The 12,306-nt window shown below is 37.2% G+C and overlaps 1 protein-coding gene across 3 annotated transcripts in view; it reads left to right on the forward strand.

Annotated features, from left to right (window-relative positions):
- AP3B1 (adaptor related protein complex 3 subunit beta 1) overlaps positions 1 to 12,306 on the forward strand; it is a 159,681-nt gene that overhangs the window by 130,366 nt on the left and 17,009 nt on the right. For all 3 annotated transcript variants that reach the window (XM_068666205.1, XM_068666203.1, XM_068666204.1), the window contains one exon: positions 10,235 to 10,332. In XM_068666205.1, the coding sequence (XP_068522306.1) occupies positions 10,235 to 10,332 (98 nt within the window). The remainder of the gene's footprint in view (positions 1 to 10,234; positions 10,333 to 12,306) is intronic.

Genomic DNA, 12,306 nt, shown 5'->3' on the forward strand with positions numbered 1-12,306 from the left:
TTAATGAGGTCCATTGCATTCTAGGCTAAAAGAACCTGTTCACCCGGTGAGAACTCTGTTATAAAGCAGCATTTGAAACCAGGGGAAAAAAATAAAGGTGTCTGAACATTACGAACGAATAGATGTGGGAAAGCAAGGCTTCTACTTTTAAGAGCAATTCAGGCTTTTGCTGGCTTATATAGTCTTTAAAACTATTCAAAGGCAATAAATGAATCTCCAAGGGTCATTTTTTCTCCACATATTTCAAAATATTTTTCTTTTGATGTATTGTTGCAAGAATCACTACATCTTTCTACAAAAATAGATATTTAATAGGCATTCAAATTGCAGCTTTCCAAATTAGGGAAAACTCCAGTCCTTTCAGAAATTACTGGACCCATTTCTTCAACACTACGGGAATTTTAATGTACAACTACTAAGCACAGTTTGCACAACTCACAGGTAGGAATATAGGTAGAAGTAATAGCTTTATAATGGAAATGTACCCAAGTGACTCCAGAAGAACCACTGATGAAGTTAAATTATCTGTGTTAGGGGAAAGAAGGTTTTACTATTGAAAATGTGTATTTTTTTCCTCCTTGAGCCTACTTCTGCATACTTAATGTGTAGTCATTTTAAAGATAGTAGTACCCCCAGCAAGTTGTCTGTAGCATGCAGTTTTTTGCACGTCACACAGTTTCATAGCATAGAATCATTAAGGTTGGAAAAGACCTCCAAGATCATCTGGTTCAACTATCCCCATACCACCACTATCACCCACTAAACCATGTCCCTAAGCACCACATCCAACCTTTCCCTGAACACCCCCAGGGATGGTGACTCCAGCACTCCCTGGGCATCCCGTTCCAGTGCCTGACTGCTCTTTCTGAAAAGAAATGTCTCCTCATTTCCAACCTAAACCTCCCCTGGTGCAACTTGAGGCCATTTCCTCTAGTCCTATCACTGGTTATCTGCAAGAAGAGGCCAACCCCAGCTCCCCACACCTTCCTTTCAGGGAGTTGTAGAGAACAATGAGGTCTCCCCTGAGCACCCTCTTCTGCAGACTAAACAACCCCAGTGCCCTCAGCTGCTCCCCATGGGACTTGTGCTCCAGGCCCTTCTCATGTTCGTAGCCCTTCTTTGGACACACTCCAGGGCCTCGATGTCCTTCTTCTACTGAGGGGCCCAAAGCTGAACACAGTACTCAGGGTGCAGCCTCACCAGAGCTGAGTACAAGGATTAGCTGTTCTGCTGACTACACACTGCTGTAGCTGGTCTGTGTGCTGTTTGCTAGAATTAGGGAACAATTTTGGACTGTAGCCCAATGCAAGTCTTGTTTGGGGAGGGAAGTTCCATTCTAGGCAATGCAATTTCATAATTGCTTCAAAATGAATAAATGTATTTTGTTTTTATTTTCAAATAAAACATGCTCAGTTTATCAAGCAGGAACACTTTTCTAGAAAAGAGCAGATATTCTTCTTTAAAGTACATATTTTCAGTATACTAATGATTTGGTTCCAAACTTATACCATTTATTGCTAAGAATCTTAGAAGTGATGAGGATAAGCAATGTAGCATAACACATTGATTTTATGCAGATCATCACCTTTATGTTTTGGGAGGTCTGCTGTATTAGTGATATATAAAAACTGATTACTTTCTCCAACATTGCCTAGTAATTGTTTATTATTTTCCTATTAGACAAACAAGACAGATCAATAATCCTGAACACCAACCAGACTATGAGTAACATCACTGTAAATAGATTTGCCTCAGACCTCAGTGGTGTATTCATTTTAATGATTTGGACAATGTGAGTCCAATGACAAAGCTCAAGCTAAGTTTAAAATTAAATTAAGAATAGGAATTGCTTACTTTGTTCCTTTGCTAATTGACAGGGCCCTGTCTCTTTGAGACTGGTTCTTAGAAAATTGTGTAAAAATAGATTTAAAAGTTTGTTGCATGAAATTTGCTGTTTTACTGTAAGAAATATAATATTATTCAAAATCATACTGATGTCAACATCATTGCAGAAATTGTGCATTCTGATGTTTTGGGGGCTGTGTATGAGAACTCAACTGAAGCCTTTTTAGCCTTTCATACTAATTAAAAAGATTTTTATCCAAAAGAAAGAATAACTTTAAAAAGTTTGTTGAAATGTTGTTAAAATATATGCACACAGGTGTCAATATTCTTGTATTTCCTGATAATGTATCTTTATGAAAGACATTATCAGTTATTTCGCATTTTTGTTAGAAGCATATTCAGCAGTAAAGTGTACCTGATCATAATAATTTTCTTTAGTTGTTCTAAAAGGGAGCACTTTGTCTTGCATCAAATGTAATTGATCCTGAAGCAGTGTAATCACAATTACTCACTTTCTTAATTGGCCTGCCCAAAATCAGAAAATGGAAACCGATCGGCAGTGTTTAAATCAATAGCCTTGTAGTAATGCTTGTGGGGGTAGGGAGATAGTGGTAATGGGTAGATCAATTGGTCTTAGATGCCAATCATGGACTGTGTGTTTTGCATAGCAAATACTGCCTTTCTGTTTGGGGATGTGCTGCTGTAATAGTGGTTCAATAAACACAAACTGTAAAAAGATAAAAAAATAATGTGAGTAATAAAATATTTAAATCTCTTTCTGAATCTGTTGTACAAATCAAGGACAGTGAAGGAGAAATTATATTATAGAGAGGCTAAGAGGTCTGAGCTTTGAAAGACTTCCCTAGTAAATACTATTTTTATGAAGCAAAGCTTACCAAGATCACACATCTAATTAAAAAAAGGTGAAACACCATAACTTGAAAATTATTCCTAATGTATTTATTTAGAATATGTATCAGGATGCTCACCCTATGTATTCATAAGGCATATGTATCTTTGTTGCCATTTTTCATGTGCCATGTCCTTGTAGAGGCATACTGCTTCAGTTATTCCGGTGTTCTGCACAGTAATGCTTTTCTCAAGTGGAAAGTTGTAGAGGAATTAATAGAGGTACTTGGTTGGTTTTTTTAAAAGATTTTTATGATTGTTACTGTTCCTATTTGGGCCACTTTTTACAGACTTTATAAGCAGGATAGGCCCAACCTAAAAGAGTAAAGCCATTTGTCACTGGGTAACGTACGTGCAAGATAGTTGTTAACTCCTAGTTAAGCATTAATATACCCACCACCTCAGAAAGGGACCTGTCTTTGCTGGGCAGGCAGGCATCAGTGAGCAGAGGAAAGGTTAGCCTTCTCAGCTCCCTGGAACAGATCCTTGGCGTTGCAGACTGACTGCAGTATAATCCACTGACCGTGGATTGCTCCTTTTTTGTCTGTTTTCAGATTTTCCTCTCCTGTTTTCTGTGCATGCATTTAGAATTTAAAATTTCTGGCAGTATTTGTAAAAGCCGGAACAGCTCCATTGTGTTTTAGGTGTCTGGTGAGTGACTAAATGTGAACAGGAGATGTCCTATTTATAACCTGGAGAGCTGGAGAGGGAAGGAAGCTTGTCCTTACCTCCTCTTCCCTTTCTTTTTCATCCCCTCTTCCCACATTCTCTTAGCTCTTCCTGAAGCTGTGGAAGAACCACAGCTTTGGAGATAAAATTAATGTACAGAGAACCTGTTTTATTCTACCCTAATCTTTTGAAAACTATGCAGATGTTGTTTAGTTGTCACTGAAACAACATGGGATAGGGAATATGTCCATGGTGTGCATCTCTTCATCCAAACCTAGTTTTCTCAAGGTTTAAATGGGAAGAGTACAGTCAGAGCTCCCTAGAAGAAAGACAAGTGGCATGACAGCAACAACTTCTGTGCCTTTCATTCTTACTCTGAATGATAAGATCATGGGGAAACAGTGTGACATGTGACAGAGGTTTTTACAGGCATGGGCAGGTTATCTTAGGTAGCGTATGGAAAATGCTGAATATTACCAGAACAGCTAGGACCGTACTATAGTTAGGCTGTTAGAAGAGAGAGGAGTTGTCTGTTCACCTCATCTACCCTGGCCTGTAAAAAGAGAGTATTGTATTGATTACTGCAAAAGAGGTTGGTGTAGTAGAGAGAATCTAGCAACTTCTTAAATGAAGTGAATACCATGAATGAAATTTGAAATTGTTACAAGATCTGCTGTCTGCAAGTTCTACCTTATTGCAAACACTTTTGCTGTAAGTTTTGTTATTGCAAACACTTTTGTCTAGGGCAGAGGAAATTTTTTTTTTCATTATGAGATTCTCTGATCTCACTTTAAGTTGATGTAGGACTCTTCCCAAGCAGAACTTGTACCTGCAAAAAGAAATTAATGAAGAGGATCAGTTAGGTAGCAGTCAATATTTCTTTTGAGTGCAAAAATGTATGCAGTTGTATATGCTTGCACAAAATCATCTAATTAAAATTATGTAGTAGAATATACTATGGAATATATTAAAAACTAACATTAGAGAAGCAGGACTGATTTCACATCATTATCAATCGCATTTTTACTTGTTTCTTGCTGTTTCCTTCTCTCATGCTTTGTCAGCACATCTCTAAGTTGTTTACAGATGTTGGATATTAAGAAAGCAATCCAGTACTCTTCTCTTTACTTCATTACTCTAAAGTAGTCAGTTGGCCTACTTCCAGAAAGCAAATATATCTAGATAGATAACTGACCAAGAGAAAGCAAAGCTGGGCATGAACAACTCTAATTTCTTCTATTTCCTAGGCCTTATTTCTTATAAAAGCTGGATAACATTTATTCCTTTAGCAAGAAAGTATGCACAAACTCTCCCATAGTGATTCATTCCATTTTTTGCAGGAATTTAGTGTGTTGTCCTTCCTCTTCTACTCTTTCTGTCTAATTGTCTGTGGAGGTTTTTCTGAATACAAGACAAAAATAGTGAGCTGTTTTATCCATAGATGTATTCTGGGTCAAACATCTACCACTCTGCACTGCTGGGAGTAAAGTGAAAGAGGAGCACATAAATAGCAAGAAGACTATTCCCCAGCCTTTTGCTAAAATGATAATAACCTTTAAAAAGTAAAACTTCAAAGACTGCCATTGTAGAATCTGAAAAGTGCTCATTTGGAGGTGATAATGTCATTTGTATTAGTTTTTAAAATGTTATATTTGTAAAGAAGATATTTTTAAAGAGGACTTTTTCCTCAAGTCTTTTGTAATGGCAAAGACAACTTCTTTCATGTTTACCTTTTGGAGCCAATCCTTTTTGAAAAAGAGGAAGAGATGGGGAATAAGAAAAATGGATATCAGTTTCAAATGACAGGTGCTAGCTACTCCCACTGCAGCCATCTGAAGGAGAGTTAAAACTGTGTGTCTTCCAAAGAGTTTAATGTTAGTCTTGCAGTGTCATTTATCAAAGAGATGGTAAGTCTTCCTGAGTTCCTGTGGGAGCATTATCATCTCTCATTTGTTCATCTTAATTGGGTACATCAGAAGATAAATTCATGTGATTCTTTGAATTACATCATGAAAGTTGTGTCTTACGGAAGTGTTTTAAAATGCAGTGTGTACAGTTTTAACAGTTATTAAGGCAACAGCAAGTAAAACGATGTCTGACTGTATTTGTCCCTAAATTCACAAATCAAAACAAAAACCACATTGCTATGTAGTGGTGAGGAACTGTTTTCAAACACCCTCATTTGATTCTTTAGAGCTTCCTACTGCAGACTTCTTATTAAGCATAAATGTTCCACAAAGGATGTAACTTACCAATTTTAGTAGCTAATATCAGAAGATGTACTCTTTAATTTTTGAAATTTAGAAGATGTTACATTTTATGGGCTCAGGAAACTTTCTCTTCGGATACATTTCTTCATCATTATTTTCCAGGAAAGTTAGAACACCACCACGTGAGAGATGTTTTAGTGCAACCAATTGTCTCACAGATTCTTAAACACTAATACATTCAAGCTTGGATCCACTTCTGCAGATTTTTATTTAAACATTAGTTATATTAGTTAAGATCTGAAGTAATGTGTTGGAATTTAGTTTACTAGATTTTGGGGGAAATTACTCGTTGTACTGCATGACTCAATTTTATTATTAAACATGAAACATTATTAAACATCAAACATTACTAAATGTTATTAAACATTAAATATTATTAAACATTATTATTAAACAATAAACATTAGATAGCTGATGAAATCTCCATCTTTGGAGATACTCAGAGCTCAAGTGGACAAGGCTCTGAGAAATGTGAACTAAGGTGGCCCTGTATTGAGCAGGAGGTAGAAGCAGGTGATTTCCAGAGGCCCGTGTAAGCCCAGATTATGGAACTAGGAAATTAGTTCTGTTAAATTAGATATTACTGCTTGTCTAATATAAAGGTCTAATAAAAGAGATGCAAATCAATCAATAAATAAAATCTCTATATTTAGTCTATAATGTGTGACGTGGAGACTAATAAAAGAAAGGGACAATGATTTTCTCTGGCTGAAAAATAAATTTACTGTAAAGGATGCTGAACTTAAAGTAATGCAAAGTAAACCAGACGTTGGCTAAAGTGAGATTAAGATCGAAGTGTTTTTGAAGAATAACCGGACATCAGATTCTGCCTGCAGACTATGAATAGTTCATAGTTTATCAAATAATATCTGTTAGTTTTTAATCACTAGGGGAAAGGGAAATGGAATGCTTTTTAGCAGCAGAGGTAGTGAGTGGTCCTCTCAAGCAGCTATAGCCATTTAAAACCAAAGCTATGCTCATGCTTTTATTCCCTCTTAGGGTGAAAAGATTGTTACAAGCAAGCATTTCAGTGCAATCTAACCATAAATGTTACAAGTCAAGTTTATGTACAAATGGCATGTCCAGTCAAAGTAGGGCATGAATCGTTGTTATGCAAAACTGTTAATCTGTTTTATGCTGAATTATTTAATGCATATCATGTTTAAATATGAAAGAGCATTGGCTGGACAATCAATTGAACAATACTAATGAAGGTATCATTAAAAGTTTTAGTCATATAGTCTAAGTAGTGTATATATAAACAGTAAAAAGTTATGGGGCAGTTGATTAAAGAGCCTTCCTTCAGCTCTTAAGCTGATGGAGTTCTCGATCATTTAAAAAAAAAAAAAAAAAAAAAAAGATATTACTTCTTTATTTTACAAGGCACTTGATCCTGCAAGCAAATCAACCAATCCCTGTTCTTTTGATATCTTAATGTCTTTAGAGATGGATGACATTTCAGTAATATAGGAAAAAAAATGTGAGAATTTCTTAGCTAAGCAGATTTTTTAAAGGAGCACTTCATAAATGATTCTTAGTAAAATGAATACTAGCCAGGTTTTGAGATTGTTTCACTGTGTTTAATAATTTTCAACAAAGGTGGCATTCCTGCTGAATTTCACCTGTAAAGCCCATCCTTGAGATTGCATGCATAAACATAATTATCACATAAGAAGTTAGAAAGAAATTGTGTATTTGTTCCAAAGATTTGCATGTGAATTTGCGTTACTATGGTAAGTATTAAAATCTAGTAATAGAACAATAAAAAATTTTCTGTTTTTCAAGTGGCTTTTCTTGCATCTTTAGGAGGGTGGAGACACATTTTGTGTATGAATCATCTGACATGCATTTTGTGTATGAATCATCTAGTGCTGTTTGTTGCATCAGCCAATTCAATTCCAGAATTTTAAAGTTGCAAGGTTATTTGAAAGAGAAAAAAAATCAGTAACATGCTTGAGGTTAATTTAAATACTGTCAATCAAACACATTTTCCATTCTAATGATTGCATCATTGTATTTAAGTAGGATATCTCAGGCATATCAGCAATCAATATGTATTGAATATTTGGTACATCAGCAAAATAAAAGGTGTTCTTTTCTACAAATTTCTCATACTTCAAACCTTTAACAAAGGTTCTGACGGGGTATACTGATCCCGAATTGCTAGCTGAATCCTATAAGCTACAGTTAGTCAAACATAGCAGAGTTTTTGTGGAGAACTCCAAGACAAGATAGTTGGAAACTTAGAGAATTTAATGGGTGAGGAGAGGAAGTTCAGAGATTCATTGAGTAATTCGAAGGGACCTCTGGAGGTCATCCAGTCCACTTAGCCTGCTCAAGCAGGGACTTAGAACAAGGTTTGCCAGGACAATGTCCATGTGGCTTTTGAATATCTCCAAGGAGGGAGACTCCACAAGATGTGCATCACCTACACACTAAAAGAGTGCTTCCTGATGTTCAGGGGGAAACATTTGTGTTACAGTTTGTGCCCAATGCATTTTGTTCTGCCACTCTGCACCACTGAAAAGAGCTGTCTCTTTCCTCATTGCACTGTCCCTACAGGTATTTGTAAACATGGGTAAGATCCCCGTAAGTGTTTTCTTCTCCAAGCTGAACAGTCCCAGCTCTCTCAGCCTCTCCTTATGGGAGAGATGTTCCAGTCCCTTCTTCATTTTTGTAGTGCTCTGTGGGACCCTTTCCAGTATGTCCAGGTCTGTCTCATACCAGGGGCCCAGAACTGGACACAGCACTCCGGGTGCAGCCTCAGCAGCCCTGAGCAGAGGGGCAGGATCACCTCTCCTGACTGCTGGCGATACTTTGCCTAATGCAGCCAATACCATCAGCCTTCTTAGCAGCAGGGACCCATCGCTGGCTCACGTTCAGCTTGGTGCTCACCAGCAACCACAGATCTGTTCCTGCAGAGCTGCTCTCCAGATGGGTGGCCCCCAGCCTGTCCTGGTGCCTGGGGTGGTTCCTCCCCAGAGGCAGCCCTCTGCACTTGTTGAACTTCATGGGATTCTTGTCAGCCCACCTCTCCGGCCTGTTGAGGTCCCTCTGGATGGCAGTACAGCCTTCTGGAGAATCAGCTACTCCCCCTGGCTTCATGTCATCCACAAATGTACTGAGGGCGCACTCTACCCCTCTGTCCAGCTCATTACTGAAGATGTTAAACAGGACTGGACCCAGTGGTGACCCCTGGGGTACGCTGCTCATTCCTGGCCTCCAACCACTTTGCACCACCGAGCACTACCCTTGAGGCCCAGCTGTTCAACCAGGTGTTGATCCACCACACAGCTCATACAGCCCATGCTTCAGCAGTGTCCTGGTTTCAGTTAGAACAAAATAACTGAAACCAGGACAAGCAGCTTCCCTCGGAGGATCTTATGGGGGACAGTGTCAGATTTCTTCATGGAGTCCAGGAAGACAATACTGATGGTTCCTCCTTTATCCATCAGGCTGGTGATTTCATTACAGAAGCTCATAAGGTTGGCTGGGCAGGGCTTCCACTTGGTGAATCCACGCTGACTACTCCTGGTGATTTTCTTCTGCCTCCATGTGCCATTGCACTGTTTGATCACTTTCCCAGGGATGGAGAGAAGGCTGCACAGCCTGTACTTCCCCGTGTACTCCTTCTTGCCCTTTTTGAGTTATGTTTGCTTTCCTCCACAGGCACTTCTCACAGTTGCCACAATAGCACAAAGATACGGAGAGTGGCATCACAGTGATATTTGCCTGTGCTCTCAGCACTCATAGGTGCATCCCATCAGGGCCCATGGATTTAAAAATGTCCAGTTTGCTTAAGTATTCCCAGACCTGATCCTCTTCAGGGTATGGGATTTATTTCTTGAGGAGGAATCTATAATATTTGATAGTAGTATACTACTAGACATAGTTTAGTCATTTTTGTTTGTTTGTTTGTTTGTTTTTAACTCTGCCATTATTAAAACTACCTCAAATTCTGCCGTTTTCCAGTGTACTTTTAAATCAATCATTATGCTGTATTTGCATTTAGATATGGAAAATGTTACAAAATCATTTTTCCACTCCCAGATTTGTTGTTTTTATATATTTATTTTTTTATGGGAGGGGACGGGACACCACAATAGTGCTTTTTGTCGTAATGTATACCTTTGATAGGTTTAGTCCTATTTCTGGGACAGTTGTTGCTGATGACAGAATTTGTGAATAAAATTTTTACCAAAAGAATTGAGAAATAAATAATTTTATGAGGATATAGTTTGTTTGATGCTGTATAGATTACAAATAAATGTTATCATGAGTAAAAGCTACCATTACAGAAATATGAGAGTATTCACATATTTCGTATTATTTGTATATTTATATATTATTTCACACTATATTTGTACTGGTGATGATGGATCAGCTTTAGTGATATAAGGAATTAGCAGACTTCTGGATTAACAAGGTAGAAATCAGGTAGTTTTTATACTGGTTAGATATTTCATAGTAAATTTGGAGCTGATAAGTACAATTCTATTTTTAAGCACTTGATTGAATCTCCTTAACTTCTCTTTTTGCAGCACGAAGGATGATCATTTCAATGTTAACATTCAGCCCCCTGTCGGAGAACTGCTTTTGCCTGTCACTATGTCAGAGAAAGACTTTAAGAAGGAGCAAGGTGAGAAATACTATTTCAGGAGCTTCAATAAACATATGTGGATCAGAAGAAGTTGTGTGGCTTTTATCAATTTCAAAGTGTACAGCAAGTGCTTTCAGTGTAACTGCTTGTGTTAGTTTCTATTAGTATTCAGTCTGATACTAATGATTTAATTTTAAAATATCTTTAAAAGGACATGCAATGCTATTTGACAGGTGTTTGGTGTCCCTTTAAAAACACAATTCTCACCATTTACCCTGGAACAGTCTTTTGGCTCAGAGAGTTTTGGCTTCCTATCATGAAATAATAATGAGTTTCCTACTAGCAGGAAAGCAGAAAGTTGGAACCCCAGCTCCAAGAAATAAATCAAACACACGTTGATATGGTGTCTGTCTTTACTAGTATTTTTTTTCTAAGGCTGCTTTTCAATACTAGTAGTGTACGTGTTCTTCAGCTACTCTGAAGTTTCATCTTCTTCCTTCAAGCACTTCATATAAAGACATTATCAGAATAATGTTTTAGAAGGGTGACATCTTTTTTGTACTTCAGCAGGCATTATTCTAATGTTGTGTCTTTAAAGAATGTAAGTTTCTGCTCATAGTCTGAAGCTTCGTAAGAGCTTTTAGTGACTCGAATGTTTTATACAAAATAATTAGAGAAAACTGTAGTTAGCTTTGACTTGTTAAATGCAACAATTCATACTCTTACCCTTAATTTGAATGTAGTTCTTGGATATCTCAAAATATAAATGATTGCATTTTGGATGCATTCAAATGTAATAGTGTTTACTCATCTATCTCAATGTATGGGGATTTACATGTGTAAATCTCTTCACATTGAGATGAGAATATACCCATGGGATCCTATCTCATTGCTGTGTAAGGCTCAGAAACTCAGTATATCCATCAAGCAGTCAACAACACCAATGAGTAATGCTATGTATTATTAATTAGTGCTTTTGAACAGTTCTTGGCTTTTGTATTTTTGAATGATTAAGAAAGTAGTTTAAATATTGCTTGTATCATTTTCAGTTAAGCTTACTGTTGCAATGAAAAGTTAGGATTGTGCTTTGTTTTCTTAACCCATTGATACTTATTTGCTGTTCTTACCCTTTGCTGGCTAAAGCCTGCCTCTCTGCTTTATACCTGCTCAGCAACCCAAGGTGAGTGATTGAATGAGGCTGTGGCACATTTATTTTAAACTGTTCCCTTCTAAAATTTGTAGCTGAGGTTGTAGTGAAAGGAAAGCAGGTTACTGTGCTTCTTCCTCCATGTTTTTATATTTGCTTGCTTTGTGATATTTCAATAGAGCTTTTGCATGTTTTGCTGTGACTGAGGGCTTTTTTCCTCCTGACTGGCCATACAGAACCACGAGCACATAGAAGAAGTGTACTTGGAGAATAGCTGTGGTCCTCTGTGGAGTTGTTGCCAAAATTCCTTTTTCTTCTGCCATTTTACTTCTATGGTTGTTGATTATTTGTCTGAATAAATCTGGCAGCTGTTTGCTATGTTTAATAGAGCAGAAAGGCTACTCTGAATAAAGCTATTTGAAAATTTGTTTATATGAAGTATTTGTAAATCCATGAAGGTCTCTTGGCATTTCTGTATTGCTCTCTCTGTCTTCCTGAATTCTTTCTTTGATGCAGGACTTGATGCTGGTAAATTTACCACAGGTTTAAAACCCTTTTCTATTGCATCTTTGTTGTTATAAATATCAGCAGTTTCGAAATATTTTTAGCAATGGAAGTCTCAGTTCCAAATTTTACCTCAGTATTTATTACAGGTATCTAGGAACAGCTAGTATTTGGAGAGAATTACTATGTGCTCTTGATAAATGAAAAATCTGAATTACAGTAATAAATGCAGGGCAGTTTAGAAGTTACTATGTATTATTCTATTTTGTGTTTAACTTCCATTTGTCTGTATTCTCCAAATGAATCTGATTTATATAACTTGTTTTTCACTTATCATGCTTCTCCTTTTTTCTTTTTTTGTT

The sequence above is a fragment of the Anas acuta genome, chromosome Z (assembly GCF_963932015.1).
Source record: "Anas acuta chromosome Z, bAnaAcu1.1, whole genome shotgun sequence".
Lineage (NCBI taxonomy): Eukaryota > Metazoa > Chordata > Aves > Anseriformes > Anatidae > Anas > Anas acuta.